This window comes from Sceloporus undulatus, chromosome 1 (genome assembly GCF_019175285.1).
Source record: "Sceloporus undulatus isolate JIND9_A2432 ecotype Alabama chromosome 1, SceUnd_v1.1, whole genome shotgun sequence".
Classification (NCBI taxonomy): Eukaryota; Metazoa; Chordata; class Lepidosauria; order Squamata; family Phrynosomatidae; genus Sceloporus; species Sceloporus undulatus.
Window position 1 is genome coordinate 43705553 of NC_056522.1, and position 19055 is coordinate 43724607.

Sequence of the window (19055 nt, forward strand, 5' to 3'; positions counted from 1 at the left end):
CTTAGCAGCTATTTTCTGCTTCATCAGCGGTGCATTTATGGTGCTTTCCTATACACTGCCACTTAAGGATATGAAAATACTTTTAAAAATATTTTCATTATTAATCTCAGAGGTATGCTAGCTTGCGACCTTATGAGGGATCACAATCTTTTCCTTCATCACAGCTGCAAATCTGCTTTGTAGTCAATGAAACCATATCTCTTATCAGTTCCTCTGTGACTGCTTTCTTTAGCTTTTCCGTTGAGCCATTGATTCATGATTTTTCTCTCCTTTCTCTAACATTCTTCCATGTTTTTCAGTATTTTCCATCTTTCTTTTAAAAATTCCTATTGTCCCAACTTGGAAGTTTGTTAAGCATGTCTAACTGGCTTGGCAGGAATTTTAAAAACTAATACAAGAAGCTGCAGGAATAGGCAGTTATAACTGAAGAGAACTTTGAACTTGGAATTCCTGAAACATATCCCAGTGCGTAAGGAATAACTCACATGTTGGTGGATTGTTCCTACAGACTGCCCAGAGAATGGAATTTATGAAATGATCATCAATTTAAAGCAATGTTATACACAAATTTATATCCCCCCTGCAGCCTTACAATAAAAACACTGCTCTGTTCTGAGATTATTTTAAAATGTATATGATAGGTTTGCTTTAGGATTATCATATGTTAGAAATTACTTGAAGGCACACAACAACAATATATCATTATGCTACTCTTTATTTTGCTTTTGCCACCTCTGCAAAATCCACCTTCCCAAGTTTTATACATGCAATCAACAGAACAAAAAACCTGAGATATATGGGGGGAAAGCATATTGAATCTTGGGGTGTAAACGTGCCCCCCCCAATGTATACAGCAGCATTTGCAAAATTTCAGCATTGTTATCTAAATTTATTTTTGGAAGACAGATCAATTAAGATTGCTGTTCTGACAGTTTTTTGCAGAGACAAAATATTAAAAGCAACTATAGATGGCACTGAATGTAACTGGTGACGTTATCAGAATACCGTTGAAAATGGAGAGGAATACAAACTATTATCATTTCTACATAGGCAGTTTCATGTTCTTAACAGATGACAGTCTCCATTCCAGAGGCTGGCAGCTATCCAGGTTTTAAGACTACATATACTCCTCATCAGACCTTGAAAAGCCACAGCCCCATTTTCTCTATTTTTCCCCATGTTTTCAAAAGTCAAAATGCCTCTTCTACACACACCCATTATGCATGTAGGAGACACTATGCTGTTTTAGGTTCAAGAATAGCCTTTTTTAAAAACAGGGTAAGCCCTTGGCCCGAAACAGACAGACAAAAAGGTGCAGAGCCACTTTGGCAGCCGTGTCATGCACATGACATGCCCCCCAGTGCAGGCAGAAGCCACCAGAAATAGCTCACAAAACACACTCCTTGCTGGCGGCCCATTTGGGACCGCAGCAGCAGCCTGCTTTCAGAGCGGCCCATGCAGCTGCCACAGTCCCCGGCCAACTGGGGGTCAACTGGGTTGGAGCGGCCAGAGGCCACTGCAAACTGCTGGTCTGCTTCACCTCCTTTTTGAATGTAAACTGAAAAGTCACTTCTAGTATAGGAAAAGCCCTCGAGGCATAAAACAGCCCAGAAGTTGAAAAACATGGCACACGTGCACCCTATGTACCCTACAGTGTGCAGAACGGGCAAACAGACGGGCTTGCAAATTGTTCCCCCCCCAAAAAAAACCCAACAACAATAGAGGGCTCCAAAAGCCTAGGAAACAGACTTAGATGGCCACATGTGGCTTTCAGACCTCTAGCTCCAATCAAAATTCCCAGTTCTGATTACTGTGACTACACTACTGAACAAAGCAGATCAACATTGGATTTTCATACTAATAACTCTTACTTGTACATTCCAGAGCCAAAGCTCAGAGCAGTCATCTGGGCCACAGGCAACAAGGTAGCTGTCATCTGGACTCCAAGCAATGTAAGAAACACCATATGCATGGCCTTCCAGTGTCTTCAGCAATTTTAGCTGGTGTGTATCCTTCAAAAAGAAAACATAAAAATTCTGATTATCTATGTTACTGTCAAGATTTCCATGCAATTTAGGAAACTAACGAATTATAGACCAGAATTTAGGAATCACTTGTTTTCATTTTCACTTATCTCAGGGTTGGATACACATTCACTTTATGCCTACTTGACAAAACAAGTAGTCTAAGGGGCTGTACAAACAGCTTCATCAGAGAGGTTGCCAGGGCCCCAATCCAGCCTTCCGAGGGTGCAAAAAGGAACCCCTAAAAGCGGCTCCTTATTGAGCTCTCAAAAGGGCACCATGGTCGCAGCGGCGCAGCTATATGGCGCCCCTTCAGCACTGCGTCATTTGGATGCAGCCCCGGAGCACATCATGATGACGCCCGCCGCCTGGAGCAGTGCGCAGCATCAGGGCACCCTGGGAGGCAGTCAGGCATGCATTGTCAAGACACTATGTCTGTCATTAGTAGAAAGCAAGTTATCCAATTATATTACGGAACACAAAAGAATTATTATGGAAGAGGAGGTCAAACTGAGTTCTGAGCTCACGGTAGCGGCCCCGAAACCAAGAATTGGGTTGCACCCTCCAGTCCTGGATGGGGTCACACTCTCCTCCAGTGACTGTGTTCGCAGTCTGGGGGTGCTCCTTGACTCGTCGCTCCTGATGATAAATCAGGTAAATGCGACGGTCAGGAGCGCCTGCTATCAGCTTCGGCTGATACGCCAGCTGCGCCCTTTTCTGAAAGTAAGGGATCTCAAAACTGTTGTGCACGCACTGGTAACCTCACGCCTGGACTTCTGTAATGCACTCTACTTGGGGCTACCCTTGTGCTTGGTTCGGAAGCTTCAGCTGGTACAAAATATGGCAGCCAGGCTTGTTTCTGGTACATCTAGGAGGGACCACATTACTCCGGTTCTGAGGTCCCTCCACTGGCTGCGTATTAGCTTCCAGGCCCGGTACAAGGTGTTGGTTATTACCTTTAAAGCCCTAAATGGCTTGGGTCCAAGCTATCTCAGGGACCGCCTCCTCCCGTATAATCCTCCCCGTGCTCTCTGGTCCTCTGGGAGGAACTTACTGCAGCCTCTAAAATCTAGGCTTGCAGCGATCTCCCAGAGGGCGTTCTCTGCTATCGCCCCCAAACTCTGGAACGACCTGCCGGATGAGATCCATTAGTTGACATCATTAGACAGCTTTAAAAAAGCTGTCAAGACGGATCTCTTCCGGCAGGCCTTTCCAGATTAACCATCCCGGCCCGGGCTCCCTGATCCCCTCTTTCCTCTCGTGGCCCCATCTTTAGTGATGGTTGAGGATCTCCAGAGGGACACCAGGGTTTTTAGTTTGTTTTAATTATGTTTTATGCTTTGATATTGTGTTTTTAATCTGTCATATTTTTTAATACTTTCTTAAGGAGGGGAGGGATTATAATGTTTTTAATTTTATATCTTACTCTTGTTATATTTACTGTTGTTAACCGCCCGGATTGGTTCGCCACAGGGCGGTATACAAATAATAATAATAATAATAATAATAATAATAATAATAATAATAATAATTATTATTATTATTATTATTATTATTATTCTGAATATTTTCTGAGAAGGTTGCCAGAAAGAATAAGATTGAAATATTAAGTATTTAAGATTTTGTTGTTGTTGCATGCCTTCTGAATTATGGCAACCCCTATCACGGTTTGTTTGTTGTTGTTGTTGTTTTGGCAAGATTTTTTTCAGAGGGAGATCACTACTGCCATCTTCTGAGGTTGGGGAATTATGAATTCTCCAATGCATGTCCATGGCCAAGAGAAGAATTGAACCTTGGTCTTCAGAATCTTAATCTAAAATTCAAACTATACTTATATCATTCTTACAGATAAGCAATTATTCTGAAATGGAATCAATTGTCAAGAAAATTTTTTTTATGGAAAAACTAATGGATACTCCCAATTAAGCTACATAGTCCATAACAACATTTTACAGAGAATCAGTAAGCTGTTGAAAATGTCCTTTCTACCATTGATTTCAGCTATGTCTCTATGGTTTTAACAAACCTTACTTATTCTGTATTATAAATATAAATAAATATTAAAAACCTTTTAAAAACACAGGTCCACTGTTTTTTTTTATGTGGGAGAAAATCCCTTTCCCATCCCAATATCCCACTTCCCCAATTTAAGATTCCAAAAAATTGTCTAACCAAGATTATCCCCCCATTCCAACTGATGTTATTTCCAAATGAAATGCTTCCTTTAAATGGTACTGACTGAACAAAAAGAATAAAGTTTGAGTCACAAAATGGGTGCAAGGAGAAATATACCACATTACCTAGGAAAACATGGAGTAAAATAAAAATGAAAGCTTAAGGGCTTGAGACTGATTGCCTAATTTTATATTTTACTGCAAAAACTGAAACATCACACTTACTGGATCAACCTGCCATATAATAACAGTTGTATCCTTGGAACCCGTTGCTAGTTTAGTGCCATCATTGGAAAATTTACAGAACCACACTTCATTACAGTGCTCTGTAAGTATCTGCTGTGTGTAACATGGGAACTGTTTCCTAAAAATACAAGCACAGAAATAGTTATATGATAAAATCATAGTTATTCTACTTAAGCCAGCACAGATATCTACCTCAAGTATGGTTGTATTCATATGAAGCAAGTCAACAGAATAGGAATTCTCAATCAAGCTCCTTGTTTCTATGGTATATTCTTAATTTTCAAGTTATCTTATTAGTTCCTTTTTGCATAAGAGAAAAATAACAAAAAATTACTAAGACCCAGAGATGGGTTTCTTGTATGTAAACCACCAAAGAAGCCTTGTTGGCTGAGGAGCAGAATAAAATAGATAGAAATAAATAAATAATTTTGTGCACTAGTAAGGCCCTTAGATTTACATTGCCTGAATGTCAGTCTCTCAAATTGAGTAGATCTTTTAAAAACAGTCTGTAAATCTGTTTAAGGACATTCTGTTGCGTTAGAAGACATTGATATTGTCCTTTAAAATTAAGAAGTCCTCTTACCTACTGCAAACATGGTCTATGAGAAGCGACACAGAATCTAGATTATTATCTAGTTTGGTATTGTGATAGAGGCACCGGTCCCGTTGTAGCTCTACAGCCTGACGCAGTAGATTCTGGAGACGCCTTGGAGGGAGCATCACTGATGGTGGTAGGTAAGCTTCAATAAATTAAAAGGTTATTTCAGTGTAGTCACTTAATATTGACCTTGGGTCATTTTTATGATACAACAGAACATATGAAATCCAGTGATCTTACATTGGAATTGATCAGATCTAACAGGAGCAAACAAATTATCAATATTTTATCATGTCCTTAACTCCTCTCTGACTACTATACCAAGAGGCACAAGATTGTTTAACACCAACACAATTAGGAATATCTTGTTACTACAACTCTGTAACTAATGCTTGTACTCCAGCAAAGTCAGTCCCAAGTTATTTTATTTATTTTATTAAGTGTAAACAGTATGGAGGCAACATCCTCCACACTTGAGCCTCCATGTTCCTGCAACCATCTCCAGAGGTACTTCAACACTCCTCATAGAGGAACAGCAGCAGTGGGGAAGAGGACTTGCTTCCTCATTCTGCTCACTAAAATCATTTCACTGACTCATTCGCACTGCAGAAATAATCCAGTTTGACATCACTTTAACTGCAGTGGCTCAATGCTCTGGAATTCTGGGAATTGTAGCTTATTGTAGCACCAGGGCTATTTGACATAGAAGGCTAAATGTCTCACTGAACAACAGTTCCCAAAATTCCTTAGCATAGAGCCATGGCAGTTAAGTGATATCAAACTGTGATTATTTCTGCAGTACAGATGCAGCCATAATGGATTAATTGGATATCACACAGTAAATTCTACCTTGTCTTTGTGGGGCACTTAAGTCACCATTATTCAGGATTAGACCATTATTTTTACTGCTAACAATGCTTATACTTTCTGGATTTGTCCTTTAGGTGAAAACATATAGGAAATTTAGGATGAGCAGACATTGCGTACCCTCTGGAAAATTACGTTTTTTCTTACTTTGGAGCTTGTCCAAAAGTTTAGATCTGGAAGTTGTTCCTTTCCCTTCCCATTCTGCTTTTGCACGCAGGTCTTCTGCATGACTACACATCAGATATCTGCACACATAGTAAAGAAATACATGGATTAAATATTCCAGAATTACAGTCTTTCATAAACTTCAACACCACTTGAATAAAACAGCTTCCACACACTCTTCTCTAGTACAAGAAACACAAATGGACTCAGAGGGATGGCTTAAACATCTTTTTTTTATGTTTCATTAATAGAATTTTTGGCCATGTAATTTTTGACCATGGACATGTAAAGGGGATAAGGATTACTGGCTAATGGTCAAAAATTCTATTAATGAAATTTTGAATGTTAGAATTCAACTAAAACCAGAGTTTTTCCTCTTGGGAATATTTGATGATACAATTGGTAAAGATCAAGAAAAATTGTTTTTTATATGGTCTCTCTAGCATGGGTTTGTTATGCTCAAAAATGGAAATGTAAAGACATCCCTGCGAAACAAGATTGGTGGTTAAAATTGTATGATGGAATGATGTTAGACAAACTAACACAAGCACTGAGAAACAAACCAGAAGAACAATTTCTGAGTGAATGGAACAACGTAATTAATTTTTTGGAAAATAACAGGAGAAAATGATAGTAAGATGATGATGTTTCCTTGCTGTCCCCCCCCCCCCCCTTTTTTTTTTTTTTTTTTTTTTTGAGATAGGATCCACTGTGTAGAAACAAATGAAGGAAGTCACTTAGCCATGATTTAGTTAACTACTGGTAGGAAGGAAGTTAGTGTGTACGTGTTTAGGACAAGTTGGCTCGAGTGAATTTGTGTCTGAAGATGTGAAGATGTGAGATGGTAGAAGTATATGGAAGGAGTTTGTATGATTAGTGAAATAATGTGTATATTGAAGATTGTATTGTATTTAAGTTAGGGAAGGTTATGTAATAATGTAATTATGTGTTGTGGTCTATATGTTTTATGTATATTTTTTGTCTTAATAAAGTATTTTAATAATAAAAAAACATATTTTTTATGTTTGATAAAGCACTCATCCAATTATTTTTCAGGAATCCTCCATACCCAATTAACTATCTGAAGATGTTGATGAAGAATGTAACCATGGGGAATCAGGAAAGGGAACCATAACAATTCAAGGACATGATATTATTATTAGTATCTGACATAGCATGGCTTCTTTGCATAGACTAATGGGCAAAAAATAAAACAAACAAATAAATCCACATGGTGCAAATTCCAATTCTGATCACCAGCATTTTTATATTTTGATACACTGCTACTTTTTCTTGAATTTAACTGACAACTATTTAAACAACTTCAGAACATTAATGAGGTAATAGTAAAATTAATGTGGCTTTTAACTTAGTTGCTATTAATTTAATTAAATAATTAGTAATTACTTAACTATAACTGGAAAATTCAATTAACAAAACAAATTACTCTCACACATTAAAAAAATGAGTACTCCAACAGAGTAAATTTAGGAAGATCAGGTGCTTCTCATGCTTCTACAATGGGAGTTTTCTCCTTATGCATTTTTGTTTTTAAGATGACAAGGCAACAAAATTTTCCAAAGTGAAGAGCCCCTGTTCAGAGTTGCAGCCTGTCATCCTGTCTTCCATAATATTCCATTCTTCTCTCTGGAACTATTCTCAGCTCCATCCCCTCCCATCTCTCCCCCAAATTTTCCCTTCTCAGTCAGCATTCTGTGTTTTTTTCCCTTTTTTCTTCATCAGTTCAGCATGCAAGGATGGTGGGGTTATGGCTATAAGTAGTTAGGACAGCATGAAGTCATTCATCAGATTTCAAGCCCCTCCTTAACACTAGGATGATAAAGTGTGGCCCTCCAGATATTGCTGGATTGCCAATTCCCCATCAGCCCTAGCCAGCATAGCCAATCATGAGGAATGCTGTGATACGCAATCTGACATCCAGAGGGCCACACTATGTCCAAGAAAATGCAAGTAGTCTCAGACCACAGACCAAAAGTAAGTCTCTCTGAGTTCAATGAGAATTAATGTCAAATATGTGTGCATAGGACTGCAATTAAAAGCACTTACCCACTGAGGATATGGATGCGCTCTGTGTTGTATTTCAGTGGTGTCAATTCACAACGTAGAACTTGAAGTGCCTCTAGAACCTTACCATCCTCCAGATATTCCAGATACTTTTGCTGCAGCAGCAAAAACTTCATCCTCTAACGTAACAGAAAAACAGCAGGTCAGGTGGAGAGAAAAGGCTGATTGAAATTTCAGAAAACATTTCAGTCTGAACAAGAGAGTACAAACCATTCACTTTTGTTTATGAAAGCATATGTATGCTTTCATAAATACAGGAAAGTTCTGAACAGCTCTTTACCATTGTAAAGATTAACTGATTTCACAATGCTCATTAGAAGCCATCCAAATGCAAGCTTATGCACTTCAGGAGGGAAACTTCACATTATCTTCTCGGTCTTGGTCAGAAGCTACTCCTAGGGCAGAATGTGGCAGCTAATTTACTTTGTGAGCCCTAATGTATATTGCTATCCTGTATTGAAAATTTTACACTGGCTGCCAATTAGCTATCAAGTACTTTTCAATCTGCTACATTTGATTATTTTTAAGACTGTCCTAGTTTGTTTAGACTGCCCTGGTTTTTATGTTCTGAAAGGTTTGTTTATCATACTGCAACTTAATAAGGTCCATTTGGTGTAATGCAGAGGATACCTTCTCTACTGTCGCATTCATCATGCGGTAGGTCTTCCCATTGAGGTTATGGGCCTATACACACAGGCAGGATACCACAGACTAACCACCTGTGGTTCCAGCCCGTTCCTGTCCCTGGGCTGGCAAAAGGCGAGTGTTCACATGTACATATGCCACCACACTGTGGAATCACTGTAAACCCCATTACTGTACCTGCTGCCACTATGTTCCTTCTGAAGGCCCCTGCCGTGACCCGCAAGGGCAGAAAAGGCCACCTGGCTTCGCCCATGTAACCAAGTGCATCCCTCCAATGTGAATGGGGCCTTCAGTGGTAATGGTGCAGTGGAGGCAGGTTAAGAGGATGCGCGATCATACAACCAGTTGTTTAAAAAAGACTGAATTAAGGTCTTTTTGGGTCAGGCCTGACCAGTCAGATCTGTGTCTGGTCGATCCTGGCCTGTGGCTACTGGCCTGTGTCATCTGTATAACGCCAAACTTGGGGGGGGCACAGGCCTTTTGGTCCTTGTATATAGTCAGCTTACTTTTGTTTGATTTTCCTGATCACTAACTTGCCAGATATCTTTGGTGATCTTAAATATGCCCTCAATTTATCATTTCAAAATTATTTTATAAATTGGTTTTAATGATTTTTTATACAATTGCAAAATGTATTTTTGCATTTTTTAAAAATGAAAACACATTTTAAGAATTCTACACAACACTTTAAATAGCAGACAGATATCCCACTATCCCTGTTTAAAGCAAATAGCTTTCATAAATCAGATTAAAATATAACCCAACAACACAAAACAAATTGATAATATTGCAGATAATAATCATGAAAACAAAACAATCCCATTAAAAATATCCCAGTCCCACCAAAAACAGAGAAATATGTTTTAAATATATCACTTCAAAGAAATATTCTAGGGACAACTGTAATGCTGAACACAAACTAGCATAATCAATACAATAACTAGATTTACACAGAAGAGGCATGCCATCCAGTATAATCAATAAATAAAGAAGTTGCAACATGATACAGGAACATGCTTAACATCAATATTTTATCATATAGTTTCTTAGGCTACATTTGCATAGTAGAAATAATCTGGTTTGACACTCTTTTACTGTGATGGCTCAATGCTATGGAATTCTGGGAACTGTAATTTGTTATGGCACCAAAGATCTGCTATGGTGCCACAAAAAACTACAGTTCCCAGAATTCCATAGCACTAAACCATGGAAGTTAAAGTGGTGTCAAACCAGATTATTTCTGCCGTGCAGGTGCAACCTAAGAAATGCAAAGAATATTAGTATTTTCATTTAGAAATCACTTAGCAGCAATGCTCGTGGAAAGCAATACAGGTGATCACTGGCAATCTTCAAACATTTTGGACTTTACATCTCTTGTTAACAGCCATGGACCAAATACTAACATGTTTGCGAATGCGAGATAAGGGAGAAAGGGAGGAAAATATTCAGCACTGGTTGTTGAAAGGTCAAGTGGCAGTAGTGGTTTGTCAACAGCATAACACCATTAACATACGGCACATTACCCAGTAGCAAGTAAAGCACAAGTCCCAGTTCCCAGAAGTGTTTAGGAATGGTCAATGTACAGCCACAGGGTCACATCAGTCCCCAAGGCTGTTTTTGACTATCCTTTTTCAATGGGAAGAGAAAGGGTGAATTTCCTTGCTTGGAAGACCCCAGCAACAGCAATTCACTCTTCAAAATCTTCACAGGACCTATTTAATATATTTTTTTAAAAAAAATGTTTTTTCAAAACCAGAAATGGATTTGCAGCCACCTCTTTTTTTGCTCCATTTCTGGTCATTTTTGGCAGTCCATCAACCAGTGGCATCATGGTCCTTGGGGTCACTTGGGGGTGTGCATTTCTGTGTGGGAGGGGACTTCTGGAGGAAGTGAGCTTGTGAGGAGAATGACACCGATGTGGGGGGGCTGACTGTTAGTCCTCTGCAGGGGTGTCACCCACATCTCCCCGGCACCTCCTTAGTGATGCCACTGCCATGAACCTCCTGGAGGACTTCTAACTAACTGAAGTTGCTCACTCCAGGTTTAGACAAGAAGGAAACTAATCAGAATAGGGAGGGATAAATAAGGAAAATAAAAGGTAAGTATATATTGTAAATTTATTGCTGTTGTGTGCATTCAAGTTGTTTCCGACTTATGGCGACCCTATCACAGGGGTTTCTTAGCAAATATCCTCAGAAGGGATATGCCATTGCCAGCCTCTGAGGATATGAGTGATTACATATATTTTATTTTCTTCTCCAGTGAAAAGGAACTAGTTTCTGAATGCACTATTGTTGTTTTGATTGTTGAAAATAATTGTTTACAAATACAATGCAGAGTTTTATGGCTCCTTAATGGTTAACAAATTTTATTTAGCATAAACTTTCATGGATTACAGCCATGAAATTCAAATAGATGAAGTGAGCTGCCTGTAACTCACCAATGTCTGTCAAATAAAATGGTAATGCTTAAGGCAGGGGTAGGCAACCTGCGGCCCGCGGGCCGGATGCGGCCCAGCGAGGCCTTGAGACTGGCCCCAGCCCGGTCCTGCCGCCGATTGCCGCCGGGGCCTTTGGCCTCTCGCGAGCAGAGGCAAGGGGGGCAATTGTCTATAGACGCCTCAGAAACATGCATTTATATTAACATTTTTTTAAAAATCAGCAAATTTTTTTGCGTGTCCTGCACTTTTTTTAAAAAAGTGTCCACCATTTGAAAATGCTGTCCTACATTTGTCCCGGTTTATTTATTTATTTAAATTTTTAAAAAATAATTTAATTGTTTATTTTTTGGCTTCGGCCCCCCAGTTGTCTGAGGGACAGCAACCCGGCCCCCGGCTCAAAAAGGTTGCCTACCCCTGGCTTAAGGTGTCATAACACTCTTAGTTGATTTTCTTGCTGCAGGCTTACATGTCTGCTCCCTGGAAATTCTCTGCAATTTTTCTTCTTTTTATTTGCAGTGCTGTGATTACACCACAATTGCTATTGCAACATGACATCACATGTTTAGTTGAGAGTAATAAAAATAAATTTGATCATAAAACAAAGCAGAATTGAACTTTTTTGTTGCTGCCCTTGAGTTGATCTCAACTCATGGAGACCCTATGGATGAGACATCTCCAAAAAAACAAAAACAAAAAACAAACAAACAAACAAACAAACAAAAACTGTCCTCCACAGCTCTGCTTAATTCCTGCAACCCCATAAAACCCGTGACCTCCTTAACAGAGTCCATCCATTTGGCATGTGGCCTTCCTCTCTTCCTACTTCCCTCCACCTTTCCCAGCATTCTTGTCTTTTTCAATGAGGGGTCCTTCCGTCTCATGATGTGTCTGAAGTATGACAGCCTCAGTTTGGTCATCTTGGCTTCCAGGGAGCTTTCCGGCTTGATCTCTCTAGGACCCATTTGTTTGTCCTTTTGCCTGTCCATGGGATCCTGAGCACTCTTCTCCAGCACCACATCTCAAATGAATGGCTTTTCTTCCTATCTTCTTTCTTAACTGTCCAGCTCTCACATCCATACAGGGTAATAGGGAATACAATGGCTTATGTGATTTTGTGCTCAGTTGCATATTTTTGCATTTTAGCATAATTTCTAGTTCTTTCACAGCTATCCTCCCCATTCTTCATCTTCCTCTGATCTTCTGTCTGCAGTGCCCATTTCTATCAATGTTTGATCCCAGGAATGGGAATTTTTACTATTTCTATTTCTTCATTGTCTAGGTTGAACTTGTAAAGGGCCTCGGTGCCCATTATTTTTGTTTTCTTTATATTTAACAGTACACCTACCTTTGCACTTTCTTCTTTGATCTTCTTTAGTAGGTGTTCCAGATCTCTTAGGTTTTCTGCTAGTACTATGGTGTCATCTGCATACCTTGGATTGTTTATATTCCTTCCTCCTATTTTCACTCCCCCGTTTTCTGTGTCCAAGCCTGCTTTTCTTATAATATGTTCTGCATATAAGTTGAACAGATAGGGTGAAAGGATACAGCTTTGTCTGACCCCTTTGCCAATTGGGAATCATTCTGTTTATCCTTGTTCTCTTCTGACAGTAGCCTCTTGTCCTGAGTACATATTCCTCATCAGGACTATCAGATGTGTTGGCACTCCCATGTCTTCAAGGGCATTCCATAGCCTTTCATGATCTATGCAGTCAAATGCTTTGCTATAGTCTATAAAGCACGTGCTGATTTTCTTTTGGAATTCCTTGGTGCGCTCCATTAGGCATCTTATGTTTGCAATGTGGTACCTAGTGCCTTTTCCTTTCCTGAATCCCACTTGAACATCTGGGATTTCTCTCTCCATGTATGGTTGGAGTCTATCTTGCAGAATTTTGACCATGATTTTGCTTGCATGGGAGATCAGTGCTATGATCCTATAGTTGCTGCAGTCTCTTGTGTCTCCCTTTTTGTGGATGGAGATGTATATTAATCACTTCCAATCTGCTGGCCATTGTTTTGTTTTCCATATCTGTTGACATACATTTGTTAGCACTAGAGGTGACTCTGTCAATGTGGATTGCAGCAGTTCAATTGGAATATCATCTGTTCCTGGTGATCTGTTTTTCACTATTTCTCTTATTTTCCACCTCACTTTTCAGAATTTGGGGTTCATTTTCACTGCAGTTTCCACCTCACTTTTCAGAATTTGGGGTTCACTTTCCATATGACTTTTCATTCCATGTGTCCTTCATTTTGTCATCTCTTTCGTATAATTCTTCTTTGTATTGCATTCAACATCTTTTTATTCCCTCCTGGTCTTGAATTATTTTATTTTTATTGTCACAGAGTGTCCCAGCCCTTGGTTTGAATTTTCCTTTGATTTCCCAGATCTTGTGAAATAGATCTCTTGTTTTTCCCTTTTTGCTGTTGTCTTCTATTTCTCTGCATTAGTCATTGTAGTAATTTTCTTTATCTTTCTGCACAAGCTGTTGTACTGTTGCATTCTTAGTTTGTTCCTAGCTCCCTTTTTTCTTCTCTTCTTTTATTGCTTGTAGTGTTTTTTTCTGTCATCCATGTTTTTTTCTCTTTCTTTTTGTTTACTGAAAGCATATGTCTGCATTTCTTCTTTTATTATGTCCCTGGCTTCAAGGCCATAGTTCCTCTGGTTCTTGGTCTATTATGTTTAGTAGTGTGAATCTGTTTCTTATGTTGTCAGTAAATTCTACTGAGGTACAGTCGGCCCTTCTTATACACGGATTCAAGCATACACGGTTTGAAAATGTTCAAAAAAGTATTTCAAATATCAAACCTTGATTTTCCATTTTTATAAGGGACACCATTTTGCTATGTCATTATATTTAATGGGACTTGAGCACACATGGATTTTGTTATACACAGGGGATCTTGGAACCAAACCCCAGCATATAACAAGGGTCCACTGTATTATTTAGATCATATTTTGGTATGATCACTGGTTTTGTTTTTTCTTGAGTCTTATTCTTATTTTTGATATGAGGACTGTGGCCTGTTGCAGATTGCCAAAATAAAGCTGCTTTGGGTCTCTTTGGAGATATGCTATTTAAATGATGCATGGGTCCTAAGAATCCGGAAGCTGCACCAAAGCTGCACTCCAGTGCTTAGGAATGGAGTGTGGCTTTGGTGCGACCTCCAGACTCTTAGGACCCATGCATCATTTAAATAGTATATCTCCAAAGAGACCCGAAGCAGCTTTATTTTGGCAGTCTGTAACAGGCCAGTAATTCATGATCTGTGCATAGTCAGCACCTGGTCTAGACTTGGCCACCAGTATAGAATTCCGCCATCTTTTACTTCCAGTTATATAATCTATTTGATTTTTTGTGTTGACCATCTGGTGATGTCCATGCGTATAGCCTTTTTCCTGGTTGTATGAAAAATGTGTTTGCAATGTGTTTGAACTAGAAAAGCAAAAATGCAATTTGCTAATCTTCTGAGTTTTCAAAGCAGACAACAGCATCCCACTAATAATTCAGTTTTAGAAATAAGACACTATCCCCTATTTCTATTCAAAATCTGCTAATGTACAACACCAGATTTTAAAAACCTGCATAATTGAGCAAAGCTAACTTCTCCAACTTAGCATATATACTTGACTATAAGTCGAGAAATTTTTGCCCCAAAATAGACCCCAAAATCCTGGGTAAACTTATGCACAGGGCAATAGGTCCTTTAACCAAGCCTCTCCCCAACCAGGCTGCCTCCGCAAGTGGCAGCCCAGTTGGGGAGAGCCTGGGCAGAGCAAGTGATTGCCCTGCAGACTCTCCCCAGCTGGGCTTCCTCCACAGGGGAAAGCTCAGTTGGGGACAGGCTTGCAAGAGTGAGCACTCTCCCTGGAGCCTCTCCCTAGCTGGGCTTCCTCTGTGGGGGAAAGTCCAGTTGGGGGCAGGCTTGGAAGGGTGAGCACTCGCCCTGGAGCCTCTCCCCAACTTGACTTCCTCCATGGGGGAAAGCCCAGTTGGGGACAGGCTTGGAAGAGAGACTAGTCGCCAGCAGCCTCTCCCCAGCTGGGCTGCCCCCTTAAGTCCGACCGTGGACATACCCACAGGTCATATAAAAATCCACATTTTTGGCCCCAAAAGTTGACCTCGACTTATACACGAGGTCGACTTATAGACAGTATATACTAGTGACATATGAACCATAATCACCAGTCTTTTCATTCTCACAGTGTTTACACTACGGCTGTTGGTGATGAACAACTTTAAGGTACTGAATCAGCAGAAACAAAAAGGCAACACCTTACATACTTTGCTCTACCAAAACAAAGATCAGAATACCCTATTTCTTTTACCTCTTGAGTTTTAAACATTTGCTGAATAGAAAAACTACTTTTCTTAATCACATTGCTATCCAGAATCACTTTGTTCCAGGGCCAGCAATCTAACAGAAGCAGCTACTTGTAAAAGAGATAGGGGAGGTTCTGCAAAGATTTTTGCAGATTTATTTTCCACTGCATCAATTCCCACACTGATCCTGAGAACCAACCAGACCTCTACACTACACCAGGAAAGAATTTTCTTCTTCTCTTTTTGTGACTTGAACTATTCAATGAGAGGCAAACATATCTCTGCATTCAGTCCAATATCCATGGCAGCTGCCTTCGATTCTATGGCTAGTTTTCAAACATCTCTTTTTTCTCATGCCAGGACTTTAAGCCACGCGCGTTCGTGACGTCCTAACGGCGGCGCCCATGTAGAATAGGCACCGCCATTTTGTACATACTCTGTACGTACTAGGGTAGGAAGCGTCTGGAAGAGATGCCTCTGGGGAACCCTAGTACATACACAGTACGTACTTAAAGGCCCGTGTAGAACGGGCCATAGTTGGCCAGAAAAAAAAGGACAGGTTGCTTACCTGTAACTATAGTTCTTTGAGTGGTCATCTGCAAATCCACCCAAATGGGTTATTCTGCGCCTGCACAGCATTTCCAGATCCTACTGGAATCACTAGGGAAGACTTTTTGGCGGTAGCTCTGCCCACCCTCTATATAGGCAGAATGTCTTCTCATCCTTTCTCAGTTCCAAAAGGTCCGCTGTACGAGCAGACAAGGAAGAGAGAAGGACATGACAGAGGGGAGGATGGGCGGGATTTGTGTGGATTTGTAGATGAGCACTCGAAGAACTATAGTTACAGGTAAGCAACCTGTCCTTCTTCTTTGTGGTCTCTGCGAAGCACACAAATGGGTTAGACTGGCAAGCTTGTTTCTCTGTGGAGGAGGGAGTGTCCTGGCAATAAATAAATTATTAAACCAGAAAAACAGGGTGAGTGTCAGTTATTTGACAGCTGCCAACTAACCTTAATGCATTCCAGAAAGGAGAACAGCTCTGCCAAAGGCTGCTTCACGTTGGTGTCTGGTATCAAGTCTGTAGTGCTTGATAAAGGTCAGAGGTTGTGACTATACCGCAGCCTTGCAAATGTCCTCCAAGGAAATTCCAGAGAGGAAGTCTGAAGATGAAGCTACCGCCCTGGTGGAGTGGGCTCAAATTCGAGCAGGCAGAGTCTTCCCAAAAATCTCATAAGAGAGGAGGATTGTGGAAGTCACCCATTTGGAGAAATGTTGAGGTGTGTGGTTGGAGTAGCAGACAAAAAGTCTGGGGGAACAACTAGAGGACGTAGTCCTTTCGAAGTAGAAAGCGAGTGCCCGCCTGACATCGAGGGAGTGGAGTCGACGCTCGGTGTCAGTGGTCGAGTTCAGGGCTAGTGTTGGGAGAATGATGTCTTGACTGAGATGAAAGGTGGATATGACCTTTGGCAGAAAGGAAATGTCTGGATGGACAACCTTGTCCTTAAAAAATTTCAGGTACGGGGAGTCGGTACGGAGGGCACAAAGTTCACTGGCCCAGCATGCTGAGGTGATGGCTACCAAGAAGGCTGTCTTCCAGGTGAGGAGCCTGAGGTCACAGGAAGCCAGAGGTTCAAAGGGTGAGGTAGCAAGTGCTGCCAAGACGAGCTGGAGGTCCCAAGTGGGATAGGGATCACTGCCGGCAGTCTTAGGTTGGCAAGGCCCTTGAAGAATTACTTGCTAATTAGCTTACTTGCTGTTCACCGCTATGATCTTTGGAATAGCGGTATATAAATAAAACAAATTATTATTATTATTATTATTATTATTATTATTATTATTCACGAGCAAGTCAGTGAAGAAAGATGGGGGGCCAGAGAATTGGTAGCGGGGACAAATGCTACCGCGAGGTAGCATTTTAGGGACAAAATGGAAAGTCCAGATGCTGAGAGGTGGTGAAGGAAGTAAAAAACAATGGACATTGACTTCCAAAGAGGTGAGCCTTGTTGAGGACAGAAAAGTCAAAAATGTAGCTCACTTAAGGGCATAAGAACGCTGGGTGGAAGGTTTTCAAGAAGCCAGGATGATTTCTCAGACCGGTACTGAGAGCTGAATCAAGATCTACCATACCACAAGATGGAGAGTGTCCACATCAGGGTGGCAAACCCGACCGTCGTGAAGGATCAGGAGACCAGGACAGAGCGGCAGAGGCCGGAATTGGCTGTTGGAGAGATGAAGGAGGGGGGGCGAGCCACGGCTGTCTTGGCCACCAAGGGGTGATCAGGATCGCGCCTGATCTGTCTGTTCGTAGCTTTGCTACCACTCTGGTGATCAGAGGAAATGGTGGGAAGGATTAGAACTTTTTGCTTGACCACTGGAAGAGGAAGGCATCCCCTCAGGACTGAGGTGAAGGGATTGTGGAACAGAAGTGCTCACAATGAGTGTTGAGATGAGAGGCAAAAAGGTTGACATCTGGTGTTCCCCACAGAGAGAAGAGGTTAATTATGAGTACCAAGTGGTGAAGGAGGAAGAGTGCCAACTCAAGATGGGAGATGAGCATCTGTCTGGACGGGGCCAAGAACAACCAATTGTCAAGGTAAGGAAAGATTATGATGTTTTGTTGGCAGAGGTATGCAGCTACAACTGCCATTCACTTTGTGAAAAGTCTCAGTGCAGTGGAAAGTCCAAAAGGCAGTACTCGATACCAAAAGCAGTTAGGGCCGACAGAGAAGGCAAGGAGGTCCCAGTGGCCCTCTCGGATGCTGATGTGGAAAAAAGCATCCCAAAGATTTAAGGTGGTGAACCAGTCTGACTTCTGCAGGAGAGGCAAGATGGAAGCCAAGGTTACCATGCGGAAACGCTTATAGACAATGAAGGAGTTGAGAAAACGCAAGTCCAGGATGGGATGGAGGCCGCCTGTGGCTTTCGAGACAATGAAGTATCTGGAGAAAAGGTAATGTCGGGTCGGGGAAGCAGGGACGGGCTCGATGGCCCCTTTCTGAAGCAAGGAGCGCACTTTATCGAGAAGGGTGTCTGAGGGTAGAGTGGTAAGATGATGCCCCTTGGGGGAGAGGATTGGAGCTCCAGGGCATAACCCCTACAGACGATGGAAAGCACCCAGGAGTTGGATGTTATGGAGGCCCAAGAGTGGTGGAAGTGGGCCAGGCGATCCTCAAAGGGAGTTGACAGAACGAAGTGCGCTGGGGAACTTCAGAAGCGGCACGTGCCTTGTTCTGCATCCTTCTTATGGAAGGGTTGCTTGTATTTTTGTTTTTGTTGGTGTTTCCCCTGTTGTTGGGGAGGGAAGCACTGCTGATAGTAGTCTGCGGACTGGTTGGATCTGCCCTGGTTGGGGGGTAGGGAGGTCTTTGCCATCCCAAACGGTGTTGACAGAAAGGAGGGCGAAAATGGAGGAAGAAGACATACCGTATTTACGGGCTATGTTCTTTATTTTGTTTTTGAAGTCGAGCTTCTCATCAGTGTCCTTATGAAA

At 41.2% G+C, this 19055-nt stretch overlaps 1 protein-coding gene across 2 annotated transcripts in view; it reads right to left on the reverse strand.

The window, feature by feature from the left end:
• Positions 1 to 19055, reverse strand: part of WDR26 (WD repeat domain 26) — a 56975-nt gene that overhangs the window by 19711 nt on the left and 18209 nt on the right. For both annotated transcript variants that reach the window (XR_006101338.1, XM_042444917.1), the window contains exons 4-8: positions 8142 to 8278; positions 6057 to 6154; positions 5028 to 5184; positions 4424 to 4562; positions 1872 to 2012 (exon numbers count right to left, since the gene is read on the reverse strand). Coding sequence is in view for 1 of the 2 variants with exons in the window: in XM_042444917.1 (XP_042300851.1) it covers positions 1872 to 2012; positions 4424 to 4562; positions 5028 to 5184; positions 6057 to 6154; positions 8142 to 8278 (672 nt within the window). In the remaining variant the exon portion in view is untranslated. The remainder of the gene's footprint in view (positions 1 to 1871; positions 2013 to 4423; positions 4563 to 5027; positions 5185 to 6056; positions 6155 to 8141; positions 8279 to 19055) is intronic.